The sequence below is a fragment of the Balaenoptera ricei genome, chromosome 13 (genome assembly GCF_028023285.1).
Source record: "Balaenoptera ricei isolate mBalRic1 chromosome 13, mBalRic1.hap2, whole genome shotgun sequence".
In the NCBI taxonomy this organism is placed as follows: domain Eukaryota; kingdom Metazoa; phylum Chordata; class Mammalia; order Artiodactyla; family Balaenopteridae; genus Balaenoptera; species Balaenoptera ricei.
The window spans coordinates 63,995,332-64,010,000 of NC_082651.1; the positions used below are offsets into that span (position 1 = coordinate 63,995,332).

The 14,669-nt window shown below is 36.0% G+C and overlaps 1 protein-coding gene across 8 annotated transcripts in view; it reads right to left on the reverse strand.

Moving 5' to 3' along the window:
* Window positions 1-1,160: 1,160 nt before the first annotated feature.
* SOCS5 (suppressor of cytokine signaling 5) overlaps window positions 1,161-14,669 on the reverse strand; it is a 60,261-nt gene continuing 46,752 nt past the window's right edge. For 5 of the 8 annotated variants that reach the window (XM_059943415.1, XM_059943409.1, XM_059943411.1 and 2 more), the window contains one exon: window positions 1,161-5,324. In XM_059943415.1, the coding sequence (XP_059799398.1) occupies window positions 3,702-5,312 (1,611 nt within the window). In that variant the 5' untranslated portion in view covers window positions 5,313-5,324 and the 3' untranslated portion in view covers window positions 1,161-3,701. Of the gene's footprint in view, window positions 5,325-5,845; window positions 5,930-14,669 lie in introns of all 8 variants that reach the window. The other 3 variants (XM_059943414.1, XM_059943410.1, XM_059943412.1) reach the window with 1 other exon arrangement.

The window sequence follows — 14,669 nt, forward strand, 5'->3', positions numbered from 1 at the left end:
CTTAGAAATATACCACATTATAAAAGACTATGTTCTCTATTGGCTGTTGGAAAAACATGAAACAAAACCTGAGGCATATAGATATGAAGTTTTTATGCACCAAGCAGCATTGCCCCCTTTGGAAACGTTTCTCACCTTTAAGTCAGCCCTTAGTGTGCATGTTTACCTAATTTCATCTAGGTAAAGCTGTTATGTGTTGCGGTACAGAATAAATGAAGGAACTGGTGTGATTTGTGGTGGTAACACACTCCCAGAGATGGATATAGACTCTGCATCTTTCCTAGGAGAGTTCTGACTCACTCTAGACTCTTTGCCTCTACCAAAAAGGAACTTTATAACTTTCTTTGCTACAAAAATAAGGGATCTAACATCAATCTCAATAAAACTTCCCAAACTAGTATTTAGTGCCATGGAGCAAAGGAAGCTTAGGATGGAAAATGAATAGCAACCAGGTCAAAATGTCAAATAAAAATGTTCATAAACTTTGAATTTTGTCAAAATGAAGCTTAGAGTTCAAGTATCAATTTTTATAGTTCAAGATAAATCTTACATAAACCTTCTCATGGACCAGAGGAACACAGATCAGTTTGTGGAGTATGATCACTTGGGCTCAATTTTTGTCTAAAAAATATAAATTTAATTATGACTCTTAATAACTATATTTAAACCAAGCTGTTTCTTCAAAAATTTTTTTTACTGTGTTTAGCCAGTAAAAAAAATACTAATGAATGCTTGCTCTTTGTAAGGTAACTGTATTACAAACAAGATTATAGTTGTAAGACTAAACTTCAGGTGCAGATAATCAAATTTGAATGGTACAAGGATAGTATATATATAGAATAAGGCCTTTACATGATTTTGAATCAGATGGCAATATTAATGTTGAAATTAATAACAGCATAAATATATATATGTGTATATATATATCCATATGTATATAGGGAGTGTGAATGAATGAATAAGTGAACGTAAGAATGAGAATGGACATGAATCAGAGCAATCTTTCCTTGGGTTAAATTATAATTACTTCACTATGAAGTGTCTAAACTTCTAAAGAATTTCCTAGTTCTTATCAAAATGCACTTCAAAAAGACCATGAAAACACAAATTTAGTTGACAGGCTACAACGGGATTCAGAAAAAGACACAGTGAATATAGACTTAGGTGCAGTTTCATGCTGGTGCTTTTTCTTTTTTAAAATGTAAGCCACTAATTGTTTAAGAAAAAATTTTAAACCAAAAGTTGCATATTAATATTACACACGAACCGAAACATAAGTGACTTTTAGCACAGTACATACATGCTTACATAAACTCAAATATTTACACATTTAAAACAATTTCCATTTAACATATGAAATTTCTGAAATACATAAAAGCATTAATACTTTCTATAAAACTACAATTAAAACATCAATTTGCTACAAGCATATAAAACATCAAGTGCTTTCTTGGAGTTTCAAGTTACCTCTTTAAAATAAGATCTTGCTTGCATATATAGTCTTTCTCCAATAATCAGTATGAACTTTTTTTTTTCCCCAAGAGGTTTATTTTCCAGGTACATTATAAGCTCAAGAAAACGGACCCAACAATTACGCAATGTAATTATGTCATAACAACTTAATTGCACATAATGCTTTAAAGTAGGTTTGGATGAAGTTCTCAAACACTTTGGTATATGTTCTTCAGGGACTTCTATTAGAAACAACAGGAAAAGTCCCTTCAATCCCCATTTTGCTTTAAAATGGACAAGTCTTTGGTTAAAGTTCTACATTTTGGGCATTTATTATTAATTAAAATGGTCCCCAAACCAATAAATGGCGCTGATGTATTATTAGTTTACAAGACTTCATGTAACTTGTTTCTGATGCAGTGGGAGGCTATAGATATTCATTTATTGTAACATGTCAGTGATAGTTTCAATCTTTCACTTATAAGCAGAGAAATCAGTAGGTTTAGTCAGTATTTCTCTGTTCATTTTCTGTTATAATCTAAACTATACAGTAATTTGCAGTAACTATAGATACCATTCCACAGTATATGTGATTATGATTGGAAAGATGTACAGAATTAAATTTAGAGTTAGCTTAGTCAGAATAAGTCAATATTAGACTGTTCAGTAATTCTGCATTAACTATAGTAGGTTGTCAGGTAATGCTTATTTAAAAACCCCAAACCATTCCATTTACAAGAGAAATTGTTGCAAATGTATAAAACAGCAGATATACAAGGAGAACACCAAACGTACTTTATTAGCACAAAAAAGCAGCCGTAACAAGGCACAGCAAGCGGAAACATACATTAGCAGTCAAAGGGTTAGTGTTGCATACAAATATAGCTTTTCTTTTTTGTGGCCTTGGCGATAGCCATTGGGATGTAAAACAACTTTCTGTAGCAGCAGGTAAGGAAACTAAGGAGCACTCACCAGTGGTACAGAGCACGTTAACAAAAAGACAGAAGAATGGATTCGACTACTTTAGTGCAAAAATGTCCAGGACGGAACTGTAAATTCAGTCCAATACTAAGAAGCAAACACTAGAACTTGGTATTACTTCCAAAATAGCTCACTCAAGTAGTATTGCATACTATTCTAAGTGACAAAAAGGTGCTAAGTAAAGTTATTTACAGATACAATGGTTGTACAGTACCTTTTAAATCAGCAATTTCGGTTTAAGATTTTCCATTAAAAATTAAGTGCACTGAAATTCTATAACTTGTACTTAAGCAATTCAGCTATGAGACTTTACAACAAAGAGATAAATACTGCCATCCAAATTATGAATTACAGTTTAACAATATTAATCTCAACAATCAGCAACCACTGTAGTAGTATCTGACTTGTTTGGGTATCTTTTAGTCTCATTTTCTTCATGGTTCACAAACTCATCACGGGCATAGAAAAAGATCCAACTTTAATGAATCAGCGATTTGACTGCACATGTCAACTTAAAAAAATCACACGCAGGCCTACTTTGCAGCAGCTATTCCCAATGTGTTATGTTAAAGCACTCATTAAAAAATGAATACCTAAGGCCTTAAATAAAATTCTACTACCAACTTTTCATAAGTCTGAAATTTTAAGAACTACTACTTAGAAAACCTGGTTTACTTAGCAGTACCTTTTGCAGAAGAGAAAAGGAGACTGACTATAAACTATATCAACACTTAAGTGAACTGCACTATGCCCTTGTGGCCAGAAAATTGCATTTTTTTTCTAAAAGGAAGGCAGTCTTTATTTTTTGGACTTCCAAAGCTTAATTTATAGTAACTACAAACATCACTACTTTTGGAAGGTTATAGAAAAATTCTTAGAAAAAATAATAATTTCAAACATTAGTCACACTGTTGAAATACTCATCCAATATTAATAATTTGTTCTTCAGTAAGAAATAGAATTCTTCATAGCAAATGCCCCCGAGTTGCTTCACTCAGTTACTACAGCCATTAAACACCAAACTGTCAGCTAAATCGGCAGAATGTTTTTGTAGCCTTACTGAACACCTGTAGCTGTATCCTCTGTTGTCTCAATAGGCACCACGTTTATCTGAGTAAGTAACAGCAGATTGCACCTGACAAACACTAACACTAAGCTTACATACTGTACTGAAAAAAACCTAACACTGATATGTGTGCTTGCTAGAGGTGTACTGCCCGACGCACATAAAAGCAGATCTAGTTAATGCCCTTTGGGGACAGGAGGGTTTACTTTGCCTTGACTGGTTCTCGTTCTAGCCAGCGAACTCTAACTTTTTGTTTATAATGATACTCTTTTAAAAAATCCTGTAACATTGACGGTAAAGGGAGCCCATCAATTCCATCGTACGTAGTGCATCTGCAGATGACTGCACGGCAGATGTACTGCAGGCTAAAAGGGAAAGTCCTATTTAGCGATATCGTAAGCAATGGTTCAAAAAACATGCAAGAACTGGGGTCTTTGTAATGTTCCAAAAGTCCTGTTACAGTGGAGGAGTGAAACACACACGGGTCGTGAGCATCAAAACTAAAGTTGTGATTCCACTGTTCAATTCGGGCATGCAGGGATCTGTTGTAGCGACGGAAGCTCACAGAGAAGAGGTAGTCCTCCTGCGCAGAGTCCCTGAGCAAAAATGTACCTTCAGGTTTCCCTTCCAGAAGGGCTTCTGCTTCGTAACGGTCCATCACTCCCCAGTAACAGGGATTACCTGTGATCTGAAGCAAATCCGGCACGAGGCAGTGTATGTAATCAATCTGTGTATGGACTTTCCAAGCTCCCTGTCTGCTAACGTGGGCATGGCTGTCTCCAGATACCTGACGTTGCTTCTGCCTCCGTGACTGCAAACATAGCGTGGTTGTGTCCTCTTCAGAGTCACAGTTAGCTTGTGGAATTGCAGAATTGTCCCCATTTATTTCAGTCATTCCAGGAGCTAACTTTGGTCCCAGTTTATATAACGGGTTAACCTGTGCAGTGGCTTCAAACGTATGTATTTGTGCGTTGGGAGGGGGGTCAACCCCTTCTTCAATACTAAGCCGCCTTCTCTCTCGAAGCCTATCTTCTTCATCTTCTGTAGAAACCAAGGATGGATCAAATGTATCAAAAAATGTTGAATGTGGGCTCACAGGGGCTGTATGCTGTTTAATCAAATGCCATTTTTGGGCCAAATCCGAGCCAGCAGGAAAAGGGCATTTCTCAAGCATTAATTCAGAAAGGTGTATTTTTCTTTTATTAGAAAAGAGGGGCTTTGACTGCTTGTTGTAAGTTCTCATGGGAAAACACAAGCCCACAGTATCCTGCAACCTCTGTCTCAGAGAGCGACTTCCTACAGCTCTGCTGGAAACGCTGTCCATGTCATGCACAGAGCTTACACCGTATCGCCTCTCTCTCCTTTGAAGTCCACTTCGAGTTCTACCAAACTTTTTATCAGTATCCAGTGAACTCTGTGTCTTTGTAGAACAGGAATGTTTCTTCTTCCCACCCCAAGGAGCATGTCGAGAGTAGGAATCTCTTCTTGCAAGTCTTGTTCCTGGAGTGACACATGAGTCATTATCCTTTTCAATGCTTATTTCAACAATCTGAGGAATTTCAGTGGCACAGTTTTGGTTTCTCCTCGAAGAATTCTTTGAAGGGCTTAACCCCAGTTGTAAGGCAACATTTTCTCTTAAGGGACTGCTTTGTTGCTGAGGAGCTGAGTCTCCTATACAGATGTTTTTGTCTCTGACAGACAAACATCTGTTGGAGTTCATGTCCACATTTTCACTACGGCTTCCTCCCTCATGACTGAAGAGATTCTGACACCTGTATTTGAAGTTATTCCACATTTTCCCCACTTTATCCATTGATTATAAGACCTAAAGACAAAAACAGGAAAAGGAGAAAATAAGTTAATCAAAGTAGTGTGTGAAAACAGAAAAGGCAGTAAGTACCCACCCTCCTTCTTCTCATTGGAAATTTCAGGGGTTCTGGTCAGAAATTCACCTTACATTGCCCTGCTAAGGTGATGAGGCTCTTACAGTGTTTGGCAGCTGTAAGGCCATCAGACCCTTCTGCGGCACCATTATTCAAGCTAGTCCTCACTTTCCACTTCCTTTCAGATAGAATACTCAGAACTCAGGGGAAAGGAAACAAACCCTTAAACTCTGGTTGTTTTTTTCCTATGCATCGACCTAATTTCATTATGACATTGATTTCTGTCTCCTTTCTTTGAATAATTTAGGTACTGCCTCAAGTATTACAAAGGGAAAGTATGTTCTGTATTGTTGAAAGGTATCTGCATTCAACTTCTCAAAAGTGATAATCAGGGCCACATTTGTGTAATACATTAAAATTAGTTAAAAAACCTTTAAGTAGTAATCTTACCAATTTCACTTACCAACTAACTGCCGCTCTACTCATCTGGCAGTCTAAACCTTACAGGTCAATCACTTGTAAAAATTCCATATCTTCCCTCCTCGCCCTATGACATAACAAATTTTATCCATGATTTTGAAGAAGCAGTTTGAGTATAACGGAAAATAGGAGAAAAGAAAGAGAATATAAAATTTAGGTTTAAATGGAAGATGTCTTTAAGCTTCCCAATTCTTAACCCTGGAAGAGCTTGAAAATAACAGTGATAGAAAAAAAGTTATGATACTTTAGTAATTAAAAAACAAAAACAAAAAATATGCAATTTGGCATCTTTATTCTTGCCCCTTTAAAAAAAATCTAAAGCAGTTTATGGCACTTTACAAGTGAGTTATTTTAAGACTACAATATTTATAGGCACACTGTCTCATTCAGTAACCTAAAAGTCAACATTAGATGAAATGGAAAAGCCTAAACTTAAAATTCAACTAGTTTTGTCACAACATGACAGCAAAAAGTTTTTAAAAAGTGTTCTTTTTCTATTTTGCGATTTAGTAAGTATGGCACTTTTTCCGCTGGATTTTTTGTTCATGTTTACTATGTCATTATGTACTATTCTGCACAGTTTAGAATCAGTATCGGAAAACTATCTGAGTTGTTTCTTATAGTGGTGAGAGTCATTAGAGCTGATCCTTCCATAACTGACTAATCCTTTTTATCAGAAATACTTGCATTTTTCAAGAAGCTGAGTATGATCAAGAGAAATAAAGAATAAACTTCCTTAAGATGAATTACATATCTTCCCTTTAGTTTCTTACAGAAAGGGCTCTTGGACTAACAGTGCTCTTGGACTAGTGACAATGCCAACATAGAGAATTTATGTCTACAAAATCATAAATTGTACTTTCAGATTCTTCTTTATTAAAAGCTTACTGTTAAGTACATAGAAGCTTGCGTGGTAGGTGGTATATATTCTAATAAAATCTATTAGATGGAACTGTTAAATCTTATTAAACTCTGTCAGAACACTGTCTCTTCCTCCTTGCAAAAAAAATTTTTTGTAAGCCTTTTTTTGAGGCTTACACCATTTGAACTTAACATGCCTGTTGTTATCACTTACTGTTTTTTATGTTAAGATTTCACTCATAGCCCTGTTATTTTTAGGACTAATTCCTGCTACATTCCTGTTGACTCCAAAATTTGTAGATCTACTCTTCCGATACCCTAGTCCCTTCTAGCCTGGCTTCCTTCTCGTTTCTTTAAGTTGCTTTTTATTTTTACCTAATTCATACATTTATAGTTCCAAAGGTCAAATACTACTGCGAGGCTTATAACAAAAAAGAGCATTGCCTGCAACATCCTCTCCATTCTTGATTCCCACTCCCAGTGAATCAAGGAAAATTACTTTGAATTCTGTTAGCTGTTTCTTGCTGCTATTTTCCTCATTGTTTCTAGATAACATGTTCATATTGCTATTGGTTGATAACATTCTATTGGGTGATGGAAATAATTTACCCCTCAGATTTTGAGGGCATTATTCCACTGTTCTAGTGGCTTCAACATGGCTGTTGAAAAGTCTAATATCACACCAATTCCCAGTCTTCTGTATGTGTCCTGTTTTTACTTCATGAAAAATTGTACCTCTTCTTTTTCTCCTTAGTGTGGGGCCTTTTCTACACTCGTTGTGCCATGCCCTTTCAGTGTCTTTTTATTCCCCCATCTTCCCTCCCTCTCTCCCTCCCTCCCGAAAGTCCTTTTCATTAGACACTCGACCACTTAGATTCATCTTCTGATTATCATATATCTTCAAAATTGCATTTCTTTTCCTTTTCTATTGCTAGATTTCTTTGGCATCACTTTCTAACAGTTCTCTTGCAGTTACAATTCTTCCTATCACAGTTTTAATTTCCAAGACCATTTTCTTCTTCTCTGAATGTTCTTTTTTTAAAAAATAGATTTATTTATTTATTTACTTTTGGCTGTGTTGGGTCTTTGTTGCTGCGTGCAGGCTTTCTCTAGTTGCAGTGAGCAGGGGCTACTCTTCGTTGCGGTGCACAGCCTTCTCATTGTGGTGGCTTCTCTAGTTGCGGAGCGCAGGCTCTAGGCGCGCGGGCTTCAGTAGTTGTGGTGCGCAGGCTCAGCAGTTGCGGCTCACGGGCTCTAGAGCGCAGGCTCAGTAGTTGTGGTGCACGGGCTTAGCTGCTCCGCGGCGTGTGGGATCTTCCCGGATCAGGGCTCGAACCCGTGTCCCCTGCATTGGCAGGCAGATTCTTAACCGCTGCGCCACCAGGGAAGTCCTCAATGTTCTTTTTAATAGCATCCTATTCTAGCTTCTTGGATATAATATCTCATTTCTCTAAGGATACAAAGTTTTAAAATGTTTTCTTTTTTCTTTTAACATTTTAAATATTTTTATCTGTTTCTTCTCAGTACCTTATTTTTTTCTCCTTAAATCTTTAGGTCTCTGTTTTTTTACTTCAGAGGCTTTCTACAAGTGTCTGATGATGCATCACCACTGACATGCTGATCAGAAGCTCTGTCCACTTGGGGAGGTGGGGGTGGGTGGGCGGTGCTTGTCAACTGGCTTTATTACAAGGTGATGAGACAATGAGTTGGTTTTTATTAGGGAAATCCTCAGAAGTTAGCATCTGTAAACCTTGTCTCCGGGCTGCTCATCCCAGAGAGAAATGCTCCAATCTCCTGTCTGGGGCATAGACACCTGACTGCCACGTTCTGAGAACAGAGAAAAGGGAATGGTGAGGTCTTAACCTCAATATTCAGACTTTCGCTTAGTCCCTGTTTTTCAAAAGTTGTCCTTATTTTCACAAGATATCCCAACTTCAGTTACGAATAACTTCTTAAATTTCTGCCAGCTCTAACCTCTTGTTTTATCCAAGGTAAAGGAACAATCGTTTCCAGGCTGCTCGGGGTGAAGGAGGACACATGGGAGACTGATACACAGACTTCCCACCGTTCCTGTTTTCAGCTCCATACTCCACCCTTACCTTCTGAGGTAACTGGTTCCTTGAATTTCTGAGCCAGCAGCATAAACTGGGTTGCTTCTTTTTAACATCAGGTTTTTAGATCAACTTTCTCAGTTCTGCTAATTTCTACAAACCTGCTTCTATCAAAAACTTGTTGACCAATCAGGCCTACTTCTGTCTCCTCTCATTTGCTTTCTACTTGTGATTTATGCCTTCTATTTTTTTTATTCCTTTCATTTCAGTGGGGTTCTAGGAGGGCGTAAAGATAAAATGCCAAAGTTCAATCTGACATATTTAACCGGAAAGTCCCCCTTTCACTGTTAAAGAAAGTGAATGGTCCCACATAGAAAATCCCCCACCCAGATTAATGATTTCTTCCAAACGGAGAAAGAGCAAATTTTTCTGGGATGAGGGAATCCATACAATAATGCTGGCTGTAAAACATAATCACCTGGATGTAACTGGAAAAATATACAGCTTTTTAAACTGTACACAGGCCCCCTCCCAAGGAATTCTGATTCAACTGGCCTGGAGTTGGGCCTGGACACTGCTATTTTTTATAAGCTCTCTGAGTGATTCTAGAGCAGAGTAAGAAAACCACTGGCCTAGGGTAGCCTGGTCAGAGGCTCCAATGGTAGCTCTGAAAGAGACAAGTAAAAGGACACTGCTCTGTAGTGGTTGGTGGCATGTGAATAGTACTAAATAAACTACCTACCACAATCTTATCACCGTTTCTTTTTTTATTTTTGCCATGTATACAAGAGGCCTGCAGAATCTTAGGAGGAACTGTCTAGAACAGTGCCTCTTAAATTATCTGTAGTGAAGAGCCAGTTTCTTTTTAACTTCACAGACTGATTCTTTTGTAAGATATAATAATAAATTGCTTAAAAAATGAAATGTAAAAAAAGATATATGAAGTACAAGTGCCAAGTTTCTTATTAGTTTGAAGATACAAAATAACTGTTAAATTGCTATAAAATATTTTAAATTCTTGCTTTTAATTTCTATACTTAACCTGTCATAAACTGGTAACAAACTGTAGGCCGGCACCCGTTCATGGTCCATACTTTGAATAGCTCTGCTCTAGAGCTGTGCTGTCTGATATATGTGGTTACTGAGTCCTTGAAATGTGGCTAGTGCCACATATTGAAATAAAAATAGTTTGCATACAACTGGTAAAATATAGTATTAAAATTAATTTCATCTGCTTTTTGCTTTTTAAATGTGGCCACTAGAAAATTTTAAATTACATATATGGTTCAAATTATATTTCTATTGGACAGTACTGTTCTAGAGAAGGGGTCAGCAGGCTACAGACCGAGAAGCAAATCTGGCCTGTGGCCTATTTCTGTATAGACTCAGCTAAGAATGGTTTTTACATTTTTAAAAGGGATTAAAAAAACAAAAACAAAAAACCCACAAAGAACATTCGACAGAGACCACATGTAGCCTACAAAGCCTAAAGTATTTTCTATCTGGCTCTTTACAGAAAAAGTTTGTTGACCTTGGTCTAGTGTATGTTAAGATTATAAACCACACCACTGCAGAAACTAAAAGAGCAATATTCAAAAAGTACAGAAATCTCTCTTCTCCATGTTTATAAGATAAATTTTGTAGCTATCTAAAGATATTTCTTTGACAAGCAAATTATACCTAAAAAAATGACTGTCCATTTTAGAAAGCGACCAAACTTAAAACCACTTATTCCATATACAGTTCTTTGTAAGCTGTATAAACAAGTGGGACATGCAGAAAACATCTGTACTTGCTAGGTGACAGTAGGCAGTTTCTAACACTAAGCCCTTGGTTCAGTTTCACAGACAGAGCATGAAATTTAGTGGTTTCTCTATTCATAATGTGGAGACTGCTGCTAGATTGCATCGTGACAAAATACCCTAATTTAAAGAAAGACTATTATGCTCCCACACCCCTTTGGGGACAGAAAGTAGATTTTTCCTAAGATGGGGAATGCTATGTGGGCGGCTGTAATACTGGGAACAAAATCACTGATAGTGATTCATAGAAGAGTCCATGTAAGAATCAGGAAGGCATTTCAACTATCTTAATATTTACAATGTCAGTTCTGAGGTTCTTTTATTTGTTTTCTTGTTAAATTTTTGGAAATGTGTTTGGATGAAACCCTTTGAGAACCAAATTAAAACTCTATTACTTTATGGTTTTATATAAAGTTACACAGGGCTATAAAAAAGTGTTAAATTTCAATTGTATTGATTCTAGATTGAAAGTTCATCATCTATTACAATCTTTCACGTTTCTATACCTGGAGAGTTGTTATTCTTAAAACTATCCAAAGCAAATTTCTAAAAAGTCATTCCTTCCTTGAAGGACAATCAATCATAATTTAAAATTGGTTTTATAATAATGTAGTAAGTAAAATAGCTTTTGCTGAAAAATGATACTTAACAGGATAAGCTATAAATCAGAATTATGAAATATCAGAGGTCAAATTCCATTACTACAAAAATTTACATATATTAAAAAAGTAAAGACCATAGTCAATGGACCTCTTAATACCAAGTAGTATCTATTACAAAATTTCCACAAAACAAAATAATTGAAATAGTTCCCAGGAGTTCATTTCAATGGGACTTGATCCACACTTTATTAGAAATAAATTAAATTCAACAAGTTTTAAGACTACATGGCATGCTACAGTGAGTAGAGAGGAAGAATGTGACCCAACTAAAATCCCTCCTCTACTGTTTAGTCTACCTAGACTACTTAAGTCATGGTAATACCTTTCCAATAGAAAGCTCTTCAGTTACAGTACAAAAATTGGGACACATGGCTGATTAAAGTATTTCTGTGCTAAAGTCAGGTACAAGAGGCAGTTTAGGAGATTCCATTTTTGATTGATATTTTGGTGACATTTCAAGAATTTTTAGAAAAAATAATACAATGTTAAATATTAAAGACTGACCCAGAAATCCAGGGATGCATGGCTGTCATAGCTATAGTCCCTTAAAAGAATCTGAGAACCACTGGAGTTCTTTAGAAAATTATTTTAAAATTATTTACATACTTTACTGTGACATGATCTATATTATCCAACTGGATGCCTGTTTATCTTTTATACTGTTATTTAATATTATATTCAACCATATAAAATTGCTGTTTTGTGGATAATAAATGGCCACATAATTCAACCTCAGAGTTACAGTATTGCACTATAGATAATATATCAATACACTAGACCATGTACATGTGCACTCAAAAACCGTAGAGTCCACCGACCTAGTACACTTAGAGACTTCTTCCCATCAGCTACGTTATACTTTTACTGAGTTCGCTTCCAGACCTGTTCATGCCATTTATACTTATTATTGTAATTAGGTGATTTGTTAATTAACTTAACAGAATGCGGGGGAGTGGGGAAGACTGAGTTGAATGACTTTGAAATACTCAGTAAAAGTGAGATACTTACGTTGCTGAATTAGGTACAGGCAAGAAAATAGTTTTAAAAATTGGAAAAAATATTGCAAAAACCCATAAGGATTCTAAACTCAGAATGTATCAGAAGAGTCTAAATTCTTGTTCTACTTAAAAAACCCAAACTGGAAATCTGAGATGATATATTATGGGTATGGTTTCTGAAAGATAAACAATATGGAACTGGCAGCTAATGGACCTACTCCCAAAGAAAAGGCCTTTGTCCCTTAATAAAAAGACTGACAAATGAACATGCAGTCATGTTCTTAGAGTAAAAATTTTAAGGCATGCATCCCTTTTTATGATTTCTTGCTTTATTAGACTCTGTAGACTACTGTCACTGACTGAATCAAAGGAGAGGTCTTCCTTAATAATCATTTAATTAATTTTATAGTAGTGCCAGGTGGGATGAGTACAAAGGCCTAATGATAACAGGGAGTCATGATCTAGATTAAGGGATGGTGAGCAAGGAAGACTTCTCTCTGAGGAGGTGGTATTTCAAAATTTTGTCCTAAAGGATGAGTAAGAATGAATTAGGGACAGTGTTCCACAGGCAGAGGAAGCAGCGTTTGCAAAGGTCCTGAAGCAGGAATAAGCATGGCATGAACAATGGCTGAAGTTAACATAGACTAGCAAGTGAAGGAAAGAGTGCCAAGGTGAAGTGGAAGAGGTAGGCAGGCCTATAATCTACGGTAAGAGAATGAAATAGGATGTTGATACCACACAAAGACTACTACAGAGGTCCAGGTAAGAACTCGACTAGGGTGGTGATAGTGGAGATAGAGATAGATTTGAAATGTTTAGAAGATAAACCTGCAGGATTAAAGATTGCCTTGAAATGGGGAATGAGGAAGAGGTGTCAAAAACGAGTTTCCAGCTTGGGCAAATGGGTGGAAAGAGATGCTATTTCAGAGACAGAAAACACAATAGATAGAGCAGTTTTGGCAAGTGAGGGGTTGAAGAGAGTTAATAAATTCAATTTAGGAAACACGGCAGTTGAGACTGTCATTGAGACATCCTAGTGAAACCTCATCAGTCTGAGTGTATATTCAAATAATGTATTACTATACAGCAGGGGTGATAAACTACTGTTACTTGCATCTATACATATGAATTTCAAAGATATAATGCTTAGAGAAAGATACGAAATTAAGATATATACACTATGAATCAATTTATCTTTTAAACAGGCAAAGTCCAAAATATGTTGTTGAGTTATGTATACATATCTAGTAAGAATATAAAAAGCAGGTAAATGGCTACCTTTGTGGGGAGGGATATAGAATTAGAGGCACTCAGAAGGCTTCTAAAACACTGTTAATTTCCTATTTGTTTGGCTGGGTAATGGCTATATGGTTTTTACTTATTAAATATTCTTTAGACTTCACTTACAATTTTACACATTCTTTCCTGTACATGATACATTGCACAATAAAATTTTTAAAATTATACAGCCACATTTTGACCATAATGGGAATTAATAACCAAATATTAAACAAAGAAAAACCCACTAGGAAAATAAAAGGCTCTCATAACTCTTAGGTAAAACAAGAATTCAAAACTGAAAATTAGACTATTTAGAAAATAGCATATTAATATTTGAGGGATTTTTTTCTGTATGGCAATTTGGTGGTTTATCAATCAAAATGTTCCATTAAAGGATGGAACTGATATTACAATCTGACAAACCCAGCACGTGCACACTCAAAAGAAAACTACTGGCTTGCTCCATTTTAATTGCAACGTGTGAAACATTACTCGGACCAAAAGAACCCAGAGCAAAAGGTATATTCACAGGCCTATTGTGAATGTTTTGGTGTCTATATTCTATGCCTATCTACTATGAAAGTCATAACTCTGTAGGCTTGTATACCACTCAAAAATGTTCTGATATTATTATAACTAATGGATCTGTATGACTAAATTTCGCTTCTTTTCTAGAATACTGCTTTCAACTATATGGTCAATTAAGAATACGTTTGCTCCAATAAAGATGTTAAAAAATAAAATAAATAAAAACATTAAAATCATATAAAAAGAAAAAGAATACGTTTGAAACCACATGCCTAATTTCAAGGGATGAAGTTTAAGAAGTTGTTATATTTCTTTCTTTATATTAAGGGAAATACAGTAGTACATCTTAAAAAAGAAGAAAAAAGAAAAAGGACATAAAATCAAATTAAGAGTAACAGTGTTAATATAGACTCTGCATTAATACCGCCCCCCCAAAAAAAGACAATTTAAGAGCTATTTCTTTTTCTGATTAAAAAAAAAAAAAGTATCTAAAATTTGCATCTCTGCTTCTTCAATTTTACTCACAGAATTCTAATTTCCAGTGTCATACAGGAGGGTGCTCGGAACCATCAAAATCCCAGATTCTTAAAGCCTGTAGTGATTCTGCCTGAACTTTGCTTAGGG